This window comes from Eretmochelys imbricata, chromosome 17 (assembly GCF_965152235.1).
Source record: "Eretmochelys imbricata isolate rEreImb1 chromosome 17, rEreImb1.hap1, whole genome shotgun sequence".
In the NCBI taxonomy this organism is placed as follows: Eukaryota; Metazoa; Chordata; order Testudines; family Cheloniidae; genus Eretmochelys; species Eretmochelys imbricata.
The window spans coordinates 12,562,719-12,585,058 of record NC_135588.1 but is presented as its reverse complement, the minus strand read 5'-3'; the positions used below and the strand labels follow the sequence as shown (position 1 = coordinate 12,585,058).

The following is a 22,340-nucleotide window of genomic DNA, read 5'->3' as shown; positions in this document are numbered from 1 at the left end:
AGGGTGACCAGATAGCAAGTGTGAAAAATCGGGACAGGGGCAGGTAATAGGGTCCTATATAAGACAAAGCCCTGAATATCGGGATATCTGGTCATCCTGTGTCCCACAGAATAAGAGATGTTGAGAAGCAGGCAGTAAGGACGCTGGGGAGGTGGGTGGGGGAGATCCTCTCCCTGCTCTAAAATGGTTGTCCGCGTAAAAGGTTAGCGCCACCTTCTGTGCAGTGTGACTACAAGGGAAATGGCTCCTGACCCTGCAGCTTGTACCCTGAAGCATGCAGCTGATTAGTCTGATCGTTATCCAAGCCGTCACAGCTACCGGCGTGATATGGGGCAGTCAGAATGTCCAGCCCTTTTAAAAATATCCATGCTGTGCTGCATTGGGTTGTGGTTTTTGTTTTGGTCCTTCCTGATTTTTGTTCTCTCTCTGGAGACGTCCCCTTTGTGTTCCCATCTTGCCCTATTTCCAGAGTACGCTTTGAGGAACGGTCACATGTCTCCATGTGTGAGAGCCCCCATCAGCTCCATGAGGGCAAAGGGAGGCCGCCTGTCAGGATCTGAAATGTGCAGTGTGTGACTGATCTGAGTGCCCGGGTTGTGTATGTGCTGCTTGGCATCTGGGCTCAGCTGGCAAACGGGTCATCCAGAGGGAGAGCTAGCTGACTTCGCTTGCAAAACCCACAAGAGAAGTCATGAGTTGCAGGATGTCACCATGACTCACTGACACAGACCAGGGGCGGTGTTAGCAGGGCAGCTTTCGGGGGAGCGTAGCAACCTCCCATACTAAATCCAGTGTTAACTCTTAAAGCACCCATTCCATGCTGTCCTGTGAAGGCAGGTGCAGCCAGTGAATTTCCCCCTCTGGCCAGACCCAGGGGTCTGTCGACAGAAGTACTTTACGGAACAGGAGGCAAGCTTGTGTTGGTGCGCGTTGCACTCTGAAGATGGTGCCTAGAAGGACAGCCTATTATCCCAGCTGTGAAAGAGTGTGTGTGTGTTCACGAGAGGGCTACAGGCCAAATGGTGACGCAACCCCGCACTGGCCTGGATTGAAACCCAGACCCGTCACACCCTAGTTTACAGGCACGGTACCAAGGCGCAGAGAGATTTAAGTGACTTGCCCATGGTCAGACAGAGTCTGTGACAGAGCTGAGAATTGAACCCGAATCTGCAGAATCCCTGCCCAGTGCCCGAACCACAAGGACATCCTTGTTGTATTGAAAGCTGAGCAAAGGGCTTTATCTTACGGAAGTAGCTGCTTTGTTTGTGGAACTCGCTGTAATCTGCCAGTAAGCTTGAGTAGCATGGCAGTATCCCCTGGGGACCTGCGCTCCAGGGACAAAGGACAGCTAATAGATAAGAGAAGATATCTGAAGTAAATTGAATACACTGTATTTCGGGGGTCGGCAACCTGTGGCACGCGAGCTGATTTTTAGTGGCACTCTGCTGCCAGCCAGGGTCCCAGCTGCCAGCCCTGCTCAGCCCACTGCCGGCCTGGGTGGATGGAACCCCTGGCTGGCAGGGGCCAGCGGCTGGGACCGTGGCTGGCAGGGGCCAGCGGACAGAACCCCAGACTGGCAGTGGGCTGAGTGGCTCAGCGCGCTGCCGGCCCAGGTTTCTGGCCGCTGGCACCGCTCAGCCCGCTGCCAGTCTGGGGTTCCTTCGGGGGCCCCTGTAAAAGAAAAATGTATTACTGGCAAGTGAAACCTTAAATTAATGAGGACTTGGCACGCCACTTCTGAAAGGTTGCTGACCCCTGCTGTATTTAATCCCCCCCCCCCCATGAAAAGCTAAAGAGAGGAATGGTCAATATACACTAGTGTGTTTAATAGCGTTGTGGGGTTTGTGCTAAAATTCCTTACATTGCTGTGTCTTGGGACACGCTGGGCCCGAGTCTGCCTCCCAGTGATCTTACACTGGCATAGTTCTGTAGATTTCAGTGGAGTCACCTGTGGCTTGCCCCTGGGTGAGTGAGAGGCATCAAGCCTGCTGAGTATAGTTTACTCAGTGAGTTTATTGCTTATGAAAGGTGCCAGGTTGACAGCCCTGGAGCCTGATGTCTGCTCTCCATAGAACAGGTAAAGCATTGGAGTGCAAGTGTCCCCTCGCCAAGGTACTTAGAGATGGGCACATCTCAGCTCCTTGTCTACCGCCCTGAGACTGCCAACGCAGGTGAATTGTGAGAGATGGGCTGTTGCCATCAGACCTCCTAGTGTAACTTACCTTGCTCTTGTTTTCTGCAGGACTTAGGAATGGAATCGACCTCCCTGGATGATGTCCTGTATAGATATGCCAGCTTCCGAAACCTGGTGGATCCAATCACCCATGACTTGATCATCAGTCTCGCTAGATACATCCATTGCCCCAAACCGGTAGGTAACTCGCTCTAACTACCTGACCAAGGCAGTTCTAGTCACTTGATCGTTTGGGAAATGTAGACTTGTTGTAAATGAGAAGCTGTTTTGTTTGTTTGTTTTTTGTTTTTTATAATCAATGCTGCACAAAATACCTTCAGGTTAACACAGATTGTGATCCTCTGAGTAGAGATGTCCTGTTGTGGGGAGAGCGGATCGATGCACAGTACTCTCTGTGAATTGCCAACAACCCGAATGATGTTCATTTAATGCTTAGTTAATTTTGTTCCTTGTTTTTTCATATTCCCTGTTTTTGCTCTTTCCTCCTGTCTCATTTGCTCGAGCAAAGCACCAAGGCACCTACTGTCTGGAACAATACAGGGGTATGGACAGGATGACTTCCTAGGCCTTTTCTATCTCTGATTTCTGCGATGCCTGTCTTTCCTCTTGTCTCTCTAAATGAAGCGAGTACCCAGATGACACATTTCTCGCCCCTGTAAGGAGGGAGGTAGCTGAAATAGAACCCTGTCTTTGCGAGTGTTTGAGTGTGCTGTAAGCAAAGCTGGCAGCATGGGGGCCCGGAGAGAGTGGCAGTCAGAAGGAATAGCCTGAGCCGAATAGTCATCGGACGGGGCGATGGGTCTGAACTGTGGTGTCAGAACCGGGATTTGCTTTCCATCCCATCCCATCATATTGGTGGTTTTATCGTGGAGTGGGGGAGAGCTGGCCCTGTGGTGCTCTCTTCAAAGTCAAAAATGGAAACCACATTGTTCAAAGCAGTGTATCAATATTGGACATGTTTGTACGTCAGCTGCAGTTATGGCAGAAACCTTCCTAACCCACCCGGCGTCAGTTTTTGAGGACAACATGCCTGGTCCTCCACTGGTATAAATTGGAGGAAGTCAATGGGAGCTATGCTGATTTAACCCAGAGGAGGATCTGGCCCTGATGAGTCATGGAAAAGGAGTTGGAATGATGGTTCTAAATTAGGGATGGACAGAAATGGAAGTGATTCTGGTTTTGGACCTCATTAGTCAGGGTGTGTTTTGCAAGAGCGACTGGGATGCAGGCCCCTTTTCATCAGCCCCTGCAAAGCTTTGGAGTGTGTGGTTTCCGATGACGACAAAGGACAGATTTTGTGATTATAAGGGATAGCAAACAGATCAAAGCAGATTACTGAGCAAAATAAACAAACATGCAAACTAAGCTGAATTCACTAAAGAAACTGGTTACCAATAGTAATTTCTCACCCTAAATGTTGTTTTAGGCAGGTTGCAGAGTTCCTTGAAGACGAACTGCTTTTGCTTGCAGCTTAAAGCTCCATCTATTTCTCTTCACAGGCCAGACCCCTGTCACAGCCTGGGTGTCAGTCCTTTTCCCCAGATCAGTCTTAGGTGTTTACAGCAGTCATCCTGGGTGGGGAGTCCGTGAAGAACCAGAGACCCTGATTAACTCACTCTCCAGCCTTAAATAGGATTTACATATGTCGGGAATCTTTTGTTTCTCTGTTTGATCCCCACCCCCCTTTCGTGGAAAAATACCAGCAGACCAACCTGGTGTCCAGTGCCAGGTGACATGGTCACCTGACCCTGCAGTGTCAAAGTAGCATCCCAGGAAACTTCTCAGGAAGGAGTGAGAGTCGCATCTTCAAAGTTCTATTGTTCTCCTTAATGGCCCATCCGGGCTGTTTGCATACTGTCCAGCGGGCATTCCCCAGGTGAAAACGCAGTTGTAACTGTTACATAGTCAATATTCCTACTTCCAGATACAGAAATGATACAGGCATACAAATTGGGTAATCACATTCAGTAAATCATCACCTTTCCAATGATACCTCACATGCCCCCTCTTGCATAAATTTACATCTTGGTTATGCCCTATTCATATCATAAGCATATTTCTGAAAGAATATTGGGTGTAACATCACTGAGTATAAATGCAATAAAGAGTGTGAGGTTCTCAAATGCTATGGCAATGGGAGACATATTAACACCTAAAATAAATAAATCGATTACTTTCCTCTGCAAAATGTCATTCAGTCTTCAATGGGATATTCTTTGGTCACGCAGAGTCGGGAAATGTGAACTAGATTGCAGAGCTGTATGGTTAGTGATAGCTTTCGTTGTAACTGACATTGCTCTGTTTCCTCCAAAAAAAAAATTACTGGCTGGGTTTAATCTTGCCTACATATGGATCAGGACAGGGTGGAGGGGTGGAAGTCAAGGTAATAAATGGGGTAAAGTGGAGATTCATCCATCACTGGTGTGTTTGTTTGTTCTCCCACGAGTCGCCTGCCATGGATTAAAGTTTGCTTGGAAACAAAACTAAGCGCATGTTAATTTCAGGAACCAACTCTGTGGGTGCTAACTCGGGTGCCAGCAAAGATACTTTAAATGTCAGCGTTGTTAACCATTTCCATGCTCATTAAAGCATGTAAGAAAGGACAGGAAGGGTCTTGTCTTGAAGATCTGTACAATCTACTCGGAGAAGGCCTGTAGCAACGCAAGGCAAGGTGGAAGGAGAGCAGGCTAAGCTGGCCCGATTGGTTTGATTTTCCTGAAGGGCACTCAGCTTCAAAAGTTCAGGAAACACTGCTCTAAAGGGAAAAACCCAGATTTTTAATCAGAAACCACCACATCCCTGTGGAAGATCATCAGGGCCCCTTGCTGGCTTTATCCCTCTTGGCTAGGCTTTGCTTTAGTCCACTTTCAGAGCTCTGGTTATTGCACTGTTACCCTTTCAGTTCAGGGTCTGTCTAGAACACCCCTATCCTAAGGCTGATCTTTTGGTATTTTACCTCTCAGTTAAAATAAAAACCTAGTGGCTTCTCCAGACTCTGAGTAAACACGAACTTCTGTAGCTGGCCAGAGAAAAGGTTTGCCTTGACTTTCTAATGTCTTCTGCTGCTCAGCACTCTCCAGCAGACACGGTCCATTTATTCCACAGGAGTAAATTCACACCCACAGTGGGGTAAGAGTCTTCCCTTGAGTTGCATGAAGCTAGAGTGCCTCGAATAGAGTCGACCCAGGATCCTAGTTGGGTGAGTTTTCTTAGGCATGTCAGTGTATTTAGTGTCAAGGCTGCAGTGGGGCCTAAGCCATGTAGTCCTGATCTGCCTTAAAATCTAAAGGTCATGAGTTTTGTGATGTCTCTTGTAGGAGCCAGATTCAAACATTCTCCAAATTCTGGCCCTGTTTGGATGCAGGGGTTGCGGTTGGATGCAAGAATGTATAATACAACTCCCCTTAAAGCTGCTCTCCTGATGGGCCTGATCCTGATTTCAGTGAGATTCGTGCAAATGTGGAGTAACTCTAGTGGAGTCATTCCAGATTTCCACCAGATTGGAGTCAGACCTGAAATGTAGTTATCCTGTTGGAATGCATAAACACAAACTAAGCGCTGTCCATTATACAGAAGAGTTGTGCTGGGCCATGCACAGAGACATCACCATCAGTATCTGTTGCCCAGTAACAGCTATTGCTGAGTACCTTGGGCTGTGTGCCCTTTGCGGTATGAGAGGGAGCTTTTATAGTGAAAGAAGCTCTCAGAAAATCAATTTTAAACATGAATTCATTCACCGTTGTCTGTTGTTTTCCAGTGACATTTCAGGAGGATATTTGCTAACGATCAAAGACATTTAAATTAGCATTTCTTTCCTCACAACCACCGCCCTGGGGGGCAGGAGGAGGGTTGAGACTTCCCTTTCAATCCCCCACCCACAACGGGCTGAGGAAAGGTGCCAGGCTAACAGCTCTGAAAAGTGCTCTGTCTAGTCACAGAATGGGTGCAACGTAGGTAAGAGGCAGCGTATGCTTCCTTCTCTGGCATGCCTCAACCCTGACTGAGAGGGGACTGCTCTTCCTGGGTAGAGGGGAGATCAGTTCTCGTGACTCATCTCACCCTGGGCCTTTCTGAGGGGCTGTTTAGTGCTGATCAGAGCTCTGCTTTTATGACGTGGATATGTGATCTCTGGGTGAGGGACTGAGAGAGACTCATTTGACATAGGCGTCACAGGGGAACGACTTTGGGTCATTGATGGCCTGCTGTAGGTCAGAGGTGTGACGCTCCCTAATAATGTTTTGCACTTGTGGCTAGCCCCTCCCTCGTGGCACGTCAGACGCAAATGAATGAGGTCTCATTGCACTCTGCTGAGGTCAGGGTTGGTTTCCCCATTTCACAGATGGGGACATCAAGGGACAGGGAGGTTTCATGCCCAGAGTCCCATGAGAAGTCAATGAACTATAACCAAAATGCCCTTACCGCTAGTTCTGTGTCTTTATCACAGGAGCACCCTACCATAACCTATTACCAGCCGCATCATTCATCCAGCCCCCCAGCCTGTGTGTTGTGACATGACCCTGGATTACAGTTGTTGTTCTGAGTTCCTGACATCACATTAATTTTGATGGTAGCAAATGCTGATGTTACAAATACGGGGTGGGAAGGAACAGTGCAGTCTGGTGGTTATAGTATAGGACTGTGGTTCTGGACTCATTCTTGCAGCCAACCTCTGTGCCTTTCTGCCTTATTTTTTCTATTAGTAATATGAGGAAAGTGATATTTACCCACCTTTATAACGTGTGTTGCAATCTTCAGATGCCGTGGACTTTGTAAGCATGAAGTATTCTTCTTCACTGCAGGATCCAAGCTAAGCTGTGAGCCAGATTCTTCTTATATCCAAATATCTGAAATAATAGCAAAGGAGATGAGAACGATTTGACTGTCAAAGCCAGTGATATTCTGCATTAATGCTCCTTTTTGGCCAGGCTTGCTTCTGAAAATCCCTCTGTATGGGAGCTGAATACATCTGCATCGCATTAAAATATTTTGCAATATCAAAGTGGCTGGGAAGCTCACACTTCACTAATAACGACTCCCAGTATCTGTCGTTACTTAATGTGTTTTGTCCCACGTTCCTGTTTTCTTTGTAATAAGAGATGTTCTTTTGAAAAGCTCTTTTGTAATAACTGTGGGAAAATAGAAAAAGGCTGAAGCAGGAAGAAAATGGCACTGTGTTTTTTTTTTGTTTAAGGTTAAAATTGTATAATGGTAACATCTGTGTAATTTTCAGTGACACCATTACTGGCAATCATCACTCAGCACCTCCACATTAGGGGAAGCCAGCAAGACTTAGCAAAAAACAAGTAAGTCTGGAGGATCAGCATGACCTGAAGCTGTAATAAATTAAACTCTTCAAACTGAGAGCTGTTTCCTTGACACTGAGCTCTATGCGCCGGCACTGGGCGTCTAATGGGCCCAACCCTAGTTAAACTGATGTCCGTTGCATAAGGGCTGGGATGCTGTCCAGTAATCTACTCTGTATACAAGACCAATGTGCAGAGATGAGGGAGATGAGATCTAGTGGTCTGAGCACAGGCCTAGGGAGGAGAAGTCTCTGAGTTCTCATCCCAGTTATGACATTACAGACTCCCTCTGTAGCCTCTGGCCAGTCACTTTATCTGGGCAAGTAGATGGGGGGTACCTCCCTCTTAGAGGTGCCGCCAGAAATAATTAGTGGTTTGTAAAACTCTTTGGAAGATGACTATCTCCGAATTGCTACATCATTGTGATTCCTGAGGTCCTGTATTAGGCCACTTCTTTCTCTCCTGGATTTCATAGATTGCGAACTCTGAAGATGGGTTTAGCAGATACTGGAATGCAAATCTGCTGTTTCATAATAGAGGTGGGGAGTGCCTGGAGTGTAGCAGGGGGGATGCCCTGAAATCTGGGCAGGAGCATCAAAACGTCTAAGTGGCTGCCCACCGAGTGTCAATGTGGTGACACAGAAATACATCAGGAAAGCACATTCTGTGATGGGGTCACTCTCTTTTTGCCTTTGAAGAGACAGGCTCCAAGCCTGGAAGCTTCTCTATCTGTGTGGCCTGTGCGTTGTGCTTCATTGCAAGGTCAGGGCTGTCATTCACCTGTTAACTCTATTAGATATAGACACAGCAGTCTAGAGCCAAAAAAACACAGGTTCCTTCATGCCACTTTGCCCTGTGATCTTCTCAGATTTCATACCTGCAAGGAATCTTTGGTTGATGATGGATTTGCACTAGATGGATTATCTATGCAAACCAATTTCTCTCTCAGGTTTTCTAGGGTACCTTTCCCCTTACCTGTCTTAAGTGCTGGGGAGTGTACGGCTGAGAACTCAGTAGGGAGCGCTGCTCCTTCTGTTGGCACTGACCCATTGCTCCAGCCTTCTAGACATAGCACCAAACTCCTGATTACTGATCGAAGTCATCGTCAATCAAGGGTGCTGGAACAATTTGCATAGTGAGGGTGCTGAGAGCCATTGAACCAAACTGTAAACCTTGTATATTATGGAAACCACTTCAAACTAGGGGGTGCGGCAGTGATGATTTTTGCAAGGATTGGACTATTATTCCTGGTCTCTATGGTAAATCAACTTTTGAGGATTTACATTCTGTTTAACTAAATTCTCCTTGCAGTTTCAATTGAGACTCTGATATTTTTCTTCACTTCCTGCTGTGATGTTTGTCTGCCATTAAATCCCTGCCTCACTTTCTCCTAGGTGTGCGTGTGTTGGGTGGGTGAGAATGGTGGCTGCTCTTGTTCTGGGACAGTTTGGAAAGTGCCTTGGTGCCTGGTATCCCAGGGCATCCCAAAGAAGCGATCATCAATAGCATTTTACTTCCTTCAAGAGGAGTTCCGAAGCACTTGTGTCAGTCTTACAATTGACACCAATACCTAACGAGGTCTCATTGACGTGTACAAGAATGATTACTACTTAAACAGCGATGAAAGACACTAGTTTATTTCAAGGACAGAAATTCCTCTGTGGTACCTAGTGACTGAAGAAGAGTCGCTAAAGAGGGAAAGATTTGGCGGTGTCAAGTAATTTATCTTTCAGTTTTCCAAAATGTGAAAGAAGTGCAACAAAGCAGGACCTGTCTCGGCTAAACGTTAATGAAACCAATCCATCACCTCCATTGGGAAGCGGTTGTGTATCGTTCCATGTGGGCTGTATCATTGACAATGAATGATTTGTGCATACTCGTACATCCCCATCTACCTTCTCAAGGCTTCCTCAAGTTGTCCAATCATTTGTGGCCTGGGGAGTTACGTTTGCATCCTGGTGAGCGAGGGTGAGTGTGGAGTGCTTTCCTTGTAGGCATTGTCTAGTGGGAATCAGGAATGTGTTGGCTTTGGGGTGTAGGCCTCTGGCAAGGCAGTTCAGCTCTCTGTCTCAGTTTAATTCTTCCCTGCCTCAAAGAAGTGTTCTGAGGGTTGCTTAATTGATCTCTGTAAAGTGCTTCGGGAGCATTGAATGAAAGGTTCTTTAGAAAGGGAAAGTGTTGTTGTTAAGTTATGTGTCACGTCCTGCCAGCCGGACAGGTAATGAACAAAGGAACTCCTGAGCTCTAATCCCGGCTCTGATGCTGACACCATCTAGGGCCTTACCTCCGCTGCCTCGGTTTCCCTATGTATAAAATGTAGGTAATACTTAGTGGGCTCCCTCAGTAAGCTGGTGTGAGAATTGTCTATTCTTTGTAAAGTGCTTTGAACATGAAAGGCTATAGAAGCGTTAAGATAATGTGCAGCATTGTATCCCATAGGCTGGCAAGCCAGCGTGTCATTTTAATTGGGAAGCCATAACAAGCTCTTCATTTTTATTAGACTCGAGTACAGGATAGTAAGATCCACAGCCCTCTACAAAGATAAACAAATTGATCTTCACAATAGCCGCAGGAGTTGGGTGTGGATGCAGACTGAGGACCCAGGAAATTGAGGGAGTTTGTGACTTGACCAAGACCCCACACAATGAATGTTTGAGAGAGATCCTGGCTCGCAGATCAGTGCTCAGACCTCTACACCCTCCCTTCTCTCTAATGGCCGTGGTCTCCAATAAACAGTTACAGGATAAACCCTCTTGCTATCCAGACAGAGAGGAAGGCTGCCCTTGTGGTTAAAGGACTGGGCTGATACTCAGATGATCTGGGTCCAATTCCCGACGCTGCCATAGACTTCCTGTGTGACTGTGGGCAAGTCACTTAATCTCTCTGTGCAGAGCTAGCAGTAAGCATAAGCAGACTAAGCAATTGCTTAGGGCCCCGAGCAGCTCAAGGGGGACCCCTATTCGCTTTTTATTATAAGAACTTGCCTGTTTTAGTATGGGAGGGGGGGAATATTCCTGTTAGGGCCCCCAGTGGGCTAGCACTGGTTCTATCTCTGTGCCTCAGTTCTCCAATCTGTGAAATGTGGATAATAGCCCTGCCTTGTCTAGTTAGATTATAAACTCTTCAGGGCAGGACCTCTCTCTTGGTTTGCATCTGTATAATGCCTAGGCCTGATCTTAGTGAGGCCCTATAGGCACTACTGTAATACAGATGACAACCCCAAGTATTCCGTCGAAGCAGGCTGGATGCCGGGTAGCCATTGTTTAGCGTCCCTGCTATGTGATACGCTGAATGTGTTCTCCCAGATAAGTGTGCAGGTTATTTTTTGGCAGGGGTGCGGATAGGGGTAATTAACTGAAGTCTAATCTGTGGCTTTCAGGTATTTTTTCCTTAATACACAAAATCACTGATTTCACTGGGAACAGTGGCAGGACACAACCCTGTATTTTAGCTGTGCTTTCTGATCCAGGAAAGTAAAGAGGTTCTTCCAGCCCTTTCCAAAAGTCATTCAAAATCAAGCAGCAGGGATATTAACGGTGTATAAGCCACAGCACCCTTTCCAAGAAAAAGAATCTTGCACTGTGCCACAGTGACCACCCCAGCCTCGCAGCGCCACTCCGGTGGGACTGCTCGGACTGCAGAGTCCTGAATGATTCTGAAGTGTTTTTTTAAATAAAAGGGTATGGGGGATTATCTACTGTTGTTAAACTCTCTGCTGCTTTATTTCCCTTCCTCTGAAGCAGCTCGATGGGGTCACCATCCCCGCTTGTATATCTAGACCACATCTCTCTGGAAAGGCTTTGCTTATTTAGGTGATGGAATTAGATTTTGCATTACAGATTTTTACAGGCTAGTCTCTGAAGGAAATTCAGCTTGTTATGAGGGTTTGGTTGATTCTCCATAGCAGTAAAATGTGGGTGGATAGCATTTAAGATACTTATTTGCCTGGGGAATAAACATAAGGAATATTCTTTTGTCAGTGACACAAGACTCTCCTCCCCTGGATTAAAAAAGTACATAAGTATTTATGTATGGCGTAGTTCAAAATATTATAGTTTACAATAGTTACTATAGTGGTTGGACTGTTACAGAAGAACTTTTAGAAGGGTCTCATTAATCTTTGAGATCACATGGATGCATCAAGTAGGTAATAATATGTAGTCCATAAAAGTGCATAAATAATTTGGGTTCATTCTTGAATGGCAGATGCTATATAAATGCCAAGTATTATTATCAAAAAGAAAAGGAGTACTTGTGGCACCTTAGAGACTAACCAATTTATTTGAGCATAAGCTTTCGTGAGCTACAGCTCACTTCATCGGATGCTCAGATGAAGTGAGCTGTAGCTCACGAAAGCTTATGCTCAAATAAATTGGTTAGTCTCTAAGGTGCCACAAGTACTCCTTTTCTTTTTGTGAATACAGACTAACACGGCTGTTACTCTGAACCAAATATTATTATGAGATTGAGATTTTTTTTTTTGAGATTATTTTGTTGAAGAAATGTTTTTTTCAGTGAAATTTTTTTAAGAAAACTAATTTTTTTGCTAAAAGTTGTCAGTGTTCTTTGTTTTTTTGCAAAAAACAAATACGTTGTTTTTTCTAACTGGTATCTAATATTTTCTCAAAAACGTAATGAAATAATTGTTGACAATTTTGTTTAATGGAAAACCCAGCGTTCGGTAAATTATCAATCATTTTTTTGGTAATGTTTTTGTTTAAAAAACAATTTAAAACTTTGAAAAATTTGAAAAAACAAAACATTTGTTCTGTTTCAAACCTTTTGAAGTGAAAAAAAATGGATTTTTTTTCTTCACAAAACTACTTTTGGGTTTTTCAGCCAGGTCTGATTATTACCGATGCAACCGGGCCAAGCTTAGGGGCACTTTTGGACCCATAAGTGCCTCTCCCCCCCCGGTCTGTCCCTAATGTAGCAGACTGGTTAGTGTCTGAGGTGTAAAATACCCTGGTTGGGACACCCAAACTCCCTCTGAGTAGTACTTTACTCTGCACATAGTCCCGCTGAAGTCAGTTGCCCTATGAATTATGGGCATTGCAGTCTAGCCCTGAAGGAATAACCATTTTTTGAAAGATTCAGCTGTGGCTGTGCGGCAAGCCCCATGTCTGGAACCGCACGACAGCTGCCCCATGAGCAGACCAGGAATCGGTGTGCTTTGGAGAGCGATAATCCGCCTCCCTGCTCCCTGCAGGACGTGCCCTGCATGATACGTGCCTTGCTACAGCTGTGTTGCAGTGTTTCAAGTTGCAGTGGGGGAGGTTTAGGTTGGATATTAGGAAAAACTTTTTCACTAGGAGGGTGGTGAAGCACTGGAATGCGTTACCTAGGGAGGTGGTAGAATCTCCTTCCTTAGAAGTTTTTAAGGTCAGGCTTGACAAAGCCCTGGCTGGGATGATTTAATTGGGGATTGGTCCTGCTTTGAGCAGGGGTTGGACTAGATGACCTCCTGAGGTCCCTTCCAACCCTGATATTCTATGATTCTATGTGGTGCTGGCAGGCTGAGGGGACAGAGCCGGGGCCAGGTGCAGCAAGGGAGCAGTGTAGCACCCCTAAGGAGGCAGCTTTTCCTGCTCTTGCCCAGCGACCCTGCCAGGGGCAGATGGTGCAGGGGAGTAAGAGAGACCTTGTGCCCCCCCGCTACACTGCCCAGGCGTGCAGAGAGCTTCGCGCTGTGCTCCTGCGCTAGGAGAGGATGTGTTGGAGCAGACTGCCTGGCCGTGGAGTCCGATCTGTTCATCGCGCTCTGTTGGCAAACGGAATGCATTCGTATACGTTGATGTTGGGCATTTAAATCCGGCATCTGTAAGAGCCGGAACTTAACGCAAGCTGGCAGGATCTGTGAGACCCTTTCTTGATTCCCTTAATAAGCAAAGAGCCTTTTCTAATCAGTGCACGGTAATATGCAAACCGGCCTGAATGCCAAGAGATGGATTTTTGCCTGCTCTGAGATGAATTTTTTTTTTAAATGCCTCCAAAATGTCAGACGCCAGTTGAACAGGCAAGTGACGTGAGAAGTGGCCCTCGTTGCCCAACTTTCTCTGCCCTGCCGACCTCACGAGGGCATCGCAGGTGACGCTGCCCCATCGATTGCCGTTGTGGGCTTTAATTAAGCAGAGCTGTGGTGGAGGAGAAGGTTAAAAAGGAACACAGAGCAGGAAAAGCAATTTCCCAACAGCTTCTTAGAACATATTTGATCTTTTCTCAAAAAGCAACTGTTGCTAAGCATCCAAAGTAAACTTTGGAACCAGCTCCAAATCAGAAGGGATTCTAGGCGGCTCAAGTATTTTAAGTCCTTGAGGCAAAAGAAACAGATACAGGGTCACTTTTCAGGAGGATGGGCAAGCAGGAGTTTATTTGTATGTATGGAAAGAAGTGGGAACCAACTCTGAAAAAGAATCAGATGTAATAGGAATTAAGTCTGCTTGTAAAATGTCTGCACTGCTGTTCCGCCCAGTGAATCCTGAAGTACACCGCAAGAAGGTATGAGTGTGAGACCATATCTGAAGTAGCAACTGAAGTCAGAGAAGGGGTGTTAACCATTGGTTAGAATGGGAAATGAGTGTCCGGACTTCTGGTTCTCTTCCCAATTTCTACGTAGAGATAACACCACTGTGGATGGGACACTGCTTCCTTTCCAGCTTTTAAACTTTTTACTCTCCTGTTGATGTTTTCTGCAGTGTGGCTGGATAATGAATGCAGCCTCGCTCCTTATCTCCTCTCACCCCTCCTCTCGCTGGCCTTGTCTTCTTAGTGAGCTAACTGGAGGCGAGCGCATAGTGAAGGCCGGAGGGTGCGTAGTTTTTGCATAGGTTAGCAGGTCGAGTAATGCCTGCTTTGGAGTCTCGCCTTGAACTCGACCTGGTACTCTCATGATGACTACAACTGCCTTGTCTGTGCTATTGTTTCACCTCAAGTTAGCTAACTCCAGTTAAGAACACACCCTATTCTCCATAGGGAAGACTAGGCCACTATATTTCAATGTGTTTGCACCATCGCGATACTGTCTCAGGCTATAAGGTGTGTATTTGCCCTGGAGAACTAGCATGTATTCGCTATCGTGCCGTAAAATCCTAGTGGAGACAAGGGACTGCCACCAGGTCAACCATGGGGGTGGAGGGAGAGGCGATAGTGTTGACCTCTCCTAGTTTACCTGTTGGCTATCCTGGCTAACCACCCCTTTTCTGGCAGTGAAGCTGGAGCCTCGCTGGGTGGTGTTGGTCAGGTAACTGTGGTTAGGGAACTGGACAAGGACTCTGGTGGTGGTGATTTGGTAGGTGTGTTGCGGTAGTGCCTGGGGACCTCCGCGCCATTGGGCTAGACATTGTACTAAGAAGAAAAAGAATCCCTGCCCCAAAGACTTTACAATCTGGGTTAAATTCCTAGCATCACAACAGACTTCCTGTGTGACCCTGGGCCAGCAATTTATTCTCTCTGCCTCGTTCTCCATCTATAAAATGGGGATAACAACTATTCTTTTCTCCTACCCTTGGCTTGTCTGTAGCATCTAACACAATGGAGCCAGCTCTTGTTTGGGGCCCTCTAAGTGCTCCTGCAATACATATCATCAATAGTAATAAAATAAAATAACTCTCCCTCTCCATGCCTCAGATGCAAACTAAGAGTGATATTGACCTAGCAGGAGGGTTGTCTGTGTCGGGCAGTTTCTGATCTCTGGATGGAAGGTGCTGTGGAATTCACTGGTATTAATGTGGTTGAGATTTTTTTTTTTTTTTCCTTTCTGAACTCTGCTGACGTGAGGGGATATAACGGAGGGGGAAATTCAATGAATGCACGCTCAGGGTATCTGAACCGAGACCCCGGTGACGTTCCTGTTGTGTTGCTTATTTCAATATGTTGTTGAAATGTCTGCAGACAAGTCAGAGTCTTGCTCTGATGAGACCCTTTGACTAGATGCCAGTTAGGTAAGGGCTTCATTAGAGTCCTTTCACTTATTCCCAGCAATGGACCAGATGAAAAATATTGCAGAATAAAATTGGGCAGGGAAGGGAGACTGAGCTACGTAGGAAAGTGTTTGCTGAAATTCTTTCAGCAGGACTGGAGAGCTTTCCGATTGTCTTGTGGACACTACCATATGCTCCCTAATAATTTGAACAAGTACTTGCCGGACTAATGGGCCTCGCTGGAATTTGTGGATTTTTGTTGCATTCTAAACCACTGTTAACTTGATCATCAGTTAGAAAAATCCATAGACCTGTAGTGCTCAGCCTTGCTGCTGCATTACCCTGGGCAAATCGCTTCTTTGTTTCCCTTTCTATCCTTTGCTTATCTTGTTTGTTTTGACCGTAAGGTCTTTGGGGCAGGAACTCTCTTGTATTGTGTATGTACAGTGCTGAGCACAGTGGGCACTGTTCTCAATGGAGGCCTTCTCTAGACACTGCTGTAATATAGTCTCTCTGAGCAAAGTCCATGGAAATTTCTCCTACCTGTTCAGTACCTGTCCTAAGGGTAAACAGAGGACTTGAGCTTCCGAAGCGGTCAACCCAGCACCATCCCTTAGCACTAACTTCATCTGCAAATGTTCACATAAACCAAAGCAACGGTTCCTTAGGGAAATATGTGGTCAAGAAGCAGGAACCTCATTAAACAGCAACCCCAGGTTTGATGTTTTCCAATGGTAATTGACATTTGAGTACAGATCATTTGGCTTTTAATCAAAACATAATTTACTGCATAGGAAGGAAGTGTATTGACTTTCCTACTCACTCACACATTCTTGGGCTCATTATTTATTTATTTATTTACTTATTTATTTGCATTTAGTGTCAAAGCTCGTGTATTAAGATCCTTTCTGTTCCCTAAGGATACGTCTACACTGCAATAAAACACCCCCCGGAGTGGCTGCAGCCAGCCCAGGTCAGATGACTAGGGGGGCTCAAAATGGCAGTGTAGACGTTTGGGTTTGGGCTCGGGCTGCAGCCCGGGCTCTGAAATCTCACAAGTGGGGATGAGTCTCAGAACCCAGGCAGGCTCCAGCCCGAGGCTGGATGGCTACACTGCTATTCCTAGTGCGGCAGACCAAGCCCTGCGTGCCTGTCAATTGACCCAGGCTCTGAGACTTGGTGCCATGGGTTTTTTATTGCAGATGTACCCTTTAAGGAGTAAATACAAACAGAGTGTTTTCAGTCTCTAGCCAGTGCAGTTAATGCTTTTGGATGGATGGTTTCATATCTGTCCTTGGATTTGCCTGCGAGACTTTGAACTGTGAGGGAACAAATGGTCCAATGGCAAACTGAATTGCAAAGATGAACGATTTAATGAAGAGGCTTCACCGAAGGTCTCACTTAGGCAGACCTGCAGGCCAGGAGCGCTTTGCACAGAGAGCACCGCTGACAAATGGTGGCATACCTGTCTGTGTGAGTTCTCCAAGTCACAGCTTATTGATGAGGGCAGCTTTCTGAGGCTTACGTATGCGGGGCAGGAGAGTCCCAAGAACCAGCTGTTAAGCAGAACGAAAGAAGACACCACAAAAGAGGTGGGATCCTTCTCATTTGCTGCTCAGCTGCTCCTGCCTTGGCAGCACCAGTATATTGCTTGTTATGTGAGTCCGTCTATCTGTATGGAGGGCTCCTATTGCCCGGGTGTCTGCACTCCCAGCAAACCCTGAGGAATTCTCCCTTTAGTATCCGGATGAGGTGAGGAATTTGCCCCACTTCACACATGAGCTCCTGAGATGCTGTAAGATTAATTGACTTGCCCAAGGTCATGCACAGAGTCTGTGGCAGAGCTTTTGAGTGCCAGGCCAGTGCTTTAACCGCAACACCGTCTGCCCATCAGTTTGGAATGCAAGTGAATCAGCAGGGGCTCAGCTGTGTTCTCTGATGCACATGGCGGTCTGTGAGCCATCCGGGTTGCTGGGCCATGCAGCATGATGTAGAGTAGGACGGCATCTCAAAAATCCTTATTTTTCCCCTCCCGTCGGCAAAATGTCAGCTTTCGGGAAAAATCTGTTGCTTCCCATTTTCCTTGGTGTCCAGATGGTTTGCAGTATTTGCAGTCATGCTGGCACATCCAACGCTGGCTGGCACGCTCTGGCAGTTTACACTGGCATGTGCCCATGCCATTACTGGAAGGCAGGGGTGGCTGCTACCTGCCATTTGCCATTACTCCAAACTCAGATTAACAAGTCATGCAAGAAGCAAAATATGGGTATGTAGTAATCGTACAACCTGCGTCTGGTCCAGAGGTATCTATCTGCTCTTGAATATGCTCCTATATGTCTCCCCATCTGCCATGGCATCAGTGCCTATGATGGTAGCTGATAGATCTTGAACCACTGAAATCCTTTTCTGTATGTGGGTTATATTGGGCCATGCTCTGTGAGGTTCTTAGTCAGGAGTTCTGTTGACTTCAAGGGGATTTATGCTGGAGTGTGAACTAAGGGCCCTGATCCTGCAGGAATCTGAGCATTACCTGTGGGATCTTTTCTTTCTCTCCCCCACCCCCCTCTTATCTTACTCCTCCAATTCTGTAGAAATTGGCTTATGTTGAACCTGTCTTCAGCACCCTGTCTTTCCCATTGCAGATTTCAAGGGCTTGCCCATCTGTCCCCTGCCAGCTGGGGCCCAGCTGCTCATTTATAAGTTTTGCCTTCACTGTTCCTTGTACGGAATCAAACTGAACCAGTGAGTTCTCGTTGAGTCTCAGGAACTTGGTTGTGCCAGTTTTGAGATGTGCTCTCCCACAACCAAACTGAACAGTCTCCAGTCACTGCAGATCAGCTGTTGAGTGCTGTAATCTCGCCTGACATCTGGGGAGGAATCCCGACTTTGAAATCTCTTGGAATTGCTGGTTTCTAACATAAAAATATGAAATGTGTAACTAGCAAACATAAGAGCGACACCTCACCCCCCCAAAAAATCCTTCTGAATTTCTGCATTGGCATGGAGCTGTGGGATAATGGAAGTAATTCCTTGTTCCCTAAAACACTGCGTAGGGTGAGCCTGTCTTGAGAGTGAGTGGCTCACTAGAGAAGATGGTGAATGTTGATTATATGGAACTGTTTGTTCTTTGTTGCCGTGTTGTACTATAACAGTGCCAAAGAGTTATGGTCCAGATGTGAGACGTTCTGAACTCAATTTTTGATGAGCTCATAACTGACTCAAAAAAAATAATTTCCCTGTGAGTTGAAATGAATCCTGCTTGAGCCCACAAGTGAATTTAGGTGAGAGGAAGAGGATAACAAGAGAATCTAGTTTAAGGAAGATGCGTTCCTCCAGGTTTTAGTTGTCCAAAGAGGTGGCCCTGAAGTTAAGAGGTTCAGGTAACAATGGGGCCTGAACCCAAACCACCCCTAGATTTGTCACACCGAGGCCCATCTCTGTGGGAAATAGCCATTTATCTGAGTCCGCCATCCCCACTGCTCATGCAGGGCCTTGTGGAAAGTGATGCCTACACTGAAACTGGCAGCATGCCTCCCAGCCCCCGTGGACGGCTCATGCTAGTGTGCTAAAAATAGCAGCGTGGGCATTGCAGCACGGTGGTGACATGGGCGAGCTACCCGAGCACAGATCCAGGGGGTCAGGCAGACTTGGCCGAGGGTGGCTTGCCTATGATGCAGAATCTATGCTGCTAATTTTAGCTCCCTAACTTGAGCAGACCTAGTGTGTGTCTGTCTCCCAGCTGCAGGGTAGACGCACCTCTGGGGGACCAGGGCATTAAAAAAAAAAAAAAAAGACAAAGGGCAAGTCTCCATTTAAAACGCTGCATCAGTGCAGCTGCACCGCTGTAGCACTTAAGTGAAAATGCTCCTACACCGATGGGAGAGAGCTCTCCCATTGGCTTATTAATCCACCTCCTCTTGCCAACACAGCGCTGTCTACACGGGGGGGGGTTAGGTCAGCATAACTATGTCGCTTAGAGGGGTGGATTTTTCACACCCCTGAGCGACGTTGTTATACCAATCTAGATCTGCAGCATAGACCAGAGCTAAGGTGAGTCAAAGTTGGTGCAATTTGTATGTTGAGAGAGGGTTTTAGCAGGACAAGCTACTAACAGGAGTGTGCAGGATGGGAGAGGTTGGGCAAAGTAGGCGCCAGCCAGCAAAGTTAGTGGGATATCTTTGTAAGGGGCTCCAGTCAATTGCACTTCCTGCAGCAGTAACCTCGCATGGCTTTTCAGCTTTGCCATATTGCTTTAACGCTCAGGCCACCGTGTAACCAACGTGACTAATGACGCTGAAGATCTGTATGTGCATTCTGGGGAGACCGAATTACAGGAGCCAGAGTCAGTCGAAACTGAAGGGGCTGCAGCTGGATGCTTGAGAACAGATGCTCTGAATAGGTCTGATCTTTTCTGGTTTTCACAGCTAAACAAGCTTTGGCTCTGGATTAGTCAGAATCTGTCCTGCAATCACAATGGGCCAAATTCTTCGCTTGCACGTACACCCTTCGCAATCCTTCCGATTCTTACTCCTATTAGCGCCACTTTTGGGGCGTCTGCAATCAATCACCAGCAGGTTCTCTATTTTCTTCCTTACCGTTCCTGCTAGGAAGCTGGAATTGCTGTTCCAAAGCGAATGATTAATACTGTCTTTTACTGTTTTCCCTTACGAGAGGCGCCTGGCTTGCCGATGATCCCCGCAGCCGTAGGACATGCCTCTTTGATAGGTGTAAATAGAAACTCTGTAGTAATCAGAGTAGCTGTTGGATGCCTCTTTACCACTACAGCAAAATTAATTTGCAGGAACAGATCTAAAACCTTAGCGCTGAATTGTACATCACTCTTCCCTGGGATGTCAGTCCAGCAGGGTTGAATATACTCCAACCCTTGGTAACCAAGTTGAGATGCCAGGTGTTGCTCTACTGATACTGTATGTGCAATTCATTCAAAGCTAAAAATATTGTAAAGGTAATGCACGGTTTTCGGGCTGTAGCTAAGATCCCTGTTCTCTAGGATACTCAGTTATCCAGCCCTCTTGGTCTAGTCAGTTTCTCTGAGCTATACAGGGGCCTCATCTTGCAACTCTTATTCCTGTAATTTAATCCTTGCCCACAGGATCAAGCCCATTGACATAAATGGGAATGACTTGATTTATGTGCCTTACGGGTTTGATTGGTTGCAGAATTGGGCCCTGAGTGTATCAGATTATTGGTTTTGGTAAATCCGTAACCCTACTGATATTTGAGCAGGTAACAAGGGGCTTGATCCAAAGCCCGCTGAAGTCAGAGGACAGACCTGTACTGACGTCAATGGGCTTTGAATCAGGCTCAGGTGGTTGAAAAGAGTTCGGGGTTTACACTGGTGAAGCCGAAAGCTCCACCGGCGTTTTGTTGGGCTGGGGAAGACCCTACTTAATGCTTTACATCCCCAAATTGAATTACTGATCTACTTCTCCTCTGGCCCAAATGTGAGGCCCCTTCCCGCGACCTCTTACCCCTTCTTTTCTCTCTCGTATGACAAGGAGTGCTTAGAGACTCCTCCCCACATCAGGGCCCCATTGTGCCCGGTGCGGTACAAACACTCTGAGGATCCTTCCCCAAAGAGCCTGCAGTCGAAGTAGACAAGGCAGACAAAGGGTGGGAAAGGACTGAGGTGCAGGGACTTGCCAAAGGTCACGCAGTGAGTCAGCAGCAAAGCTTGGAGTAGAACACAGGGTTCCTTGCTCCCAGGCGAGGGGTTGGTGTAGTAACCTGCACTGCCATTCCGATGCCTCTGCCTTTTGATTCTCTCGCCTCTTTCCCACTTCTTCCCTTTTTCCCCCTCCGCTTCCCCTTCTGATACCCAGTCACCTGACTGTACTGGTGCTGAGCGTGGTCGTGGGCTACTTGTCTCGTGCTGCCACGGCCGCCTTTTGCTGGTTCTATAGAGTTTAATGCATCCAGAGCAGATCTCCGAACTTCCAGATGTCCTGGATTCATTCGGTCAGGTTTTGCATCCTCTCCCCTGCCAAGCCAGCAGGTGAGCGTGGAGGGCCGCGATGGATCTTAGACAGTGCACATGCTGGGCTCTCATTTGTAGCAAACTGCCTTGCTGAAGACTTGCTGGATAAGTCTACGTCCCTCTCATTCGTACCTGGTCTATAGCAGGAAGCACCCACAGACAGCCTGCGGGGGGACTGGCCTTACAGCTAAAACCAGAGCTGGGCAAGCATGGCAGAGAGTAACAGTTGGTGCTCCATGGACATTGATTTGCACCTCGCTACCTAGGATGCTTTTCCCTCTGCCAGTTGCAGCGCCGCTCTCCGAGACCAGAGTGGGGATTCTCTGTAAGGCTTGGGGGCCTTGAATGAAAGCCCGATTAGAGCCGAGTCACCGGAGGTGCTCTCAGCTGAAGCCTGGCCCGTGTGGGTGGTCGGAGGGCGCAGCGAGAGAGGATCTGCTGCGGATGCATGGAGCATCAAAGCGTGTGAAGGCTTTGCCTACGAACGCTGTCTGGGTGGTAGCAGCCGGTGGGTGGCTCCCCTTCCTGCCAGTGGGGCTGTGTCTGTTCAGCTGGTTTTGCAGAGGCAGGAAAGAGGGGGCAATGAAATCGTTACCAGCAGAGGGGACAAAAGTACGCAGCTGAAGGCATGTTAACCGCTGTGGGGTTGGAAGCCTGTTGGGTGCCGTGGATCGCTCCGCCTCCTCCTTAGCTGTGGATTTTCTCCCCAAAGATGATCAGCAGAGTCTGCAAGGAATTGGCGATATATTTGGGGGATGGGGGGGCACAATGTTTACTGGAATAGATCGTGGCTTACACTCCTTCTCCTTCATGATCTCACCATGTGGCACTTGCAAGGATGATATTCCCACACCTTCTCGCCCCAGACCTGTTGCCTTGCATCTTTTGTCTGTTGTAAGGCCCCATCCCTCTGCTGACTTGCATGG

At 47.0% G+C, this 22,340-nt stretch overlaps 1 protein-coding gene across 1 annotated transcript in view; it reads left to right on the top strand.

The window, feature by feature from the left end:
• Nucleotides 1–22,340, top strand: part of LRRC75A (leucine rich repeat containing 75A) — a 195,541-nt gene that overhangs the window by 58,040 nt on the left and 115,161 nt on the right. The window contains exon 2 of the mRNA XM_077836603.1: nt 2,243–2,371. Coding sequence (XP_077692729.1) covers nt 2,243–2,371 — 129 coding nt within the window. The remainder of the gene's footprint in view (nt 1–2,242; nt 2,372–22,340) is intronic.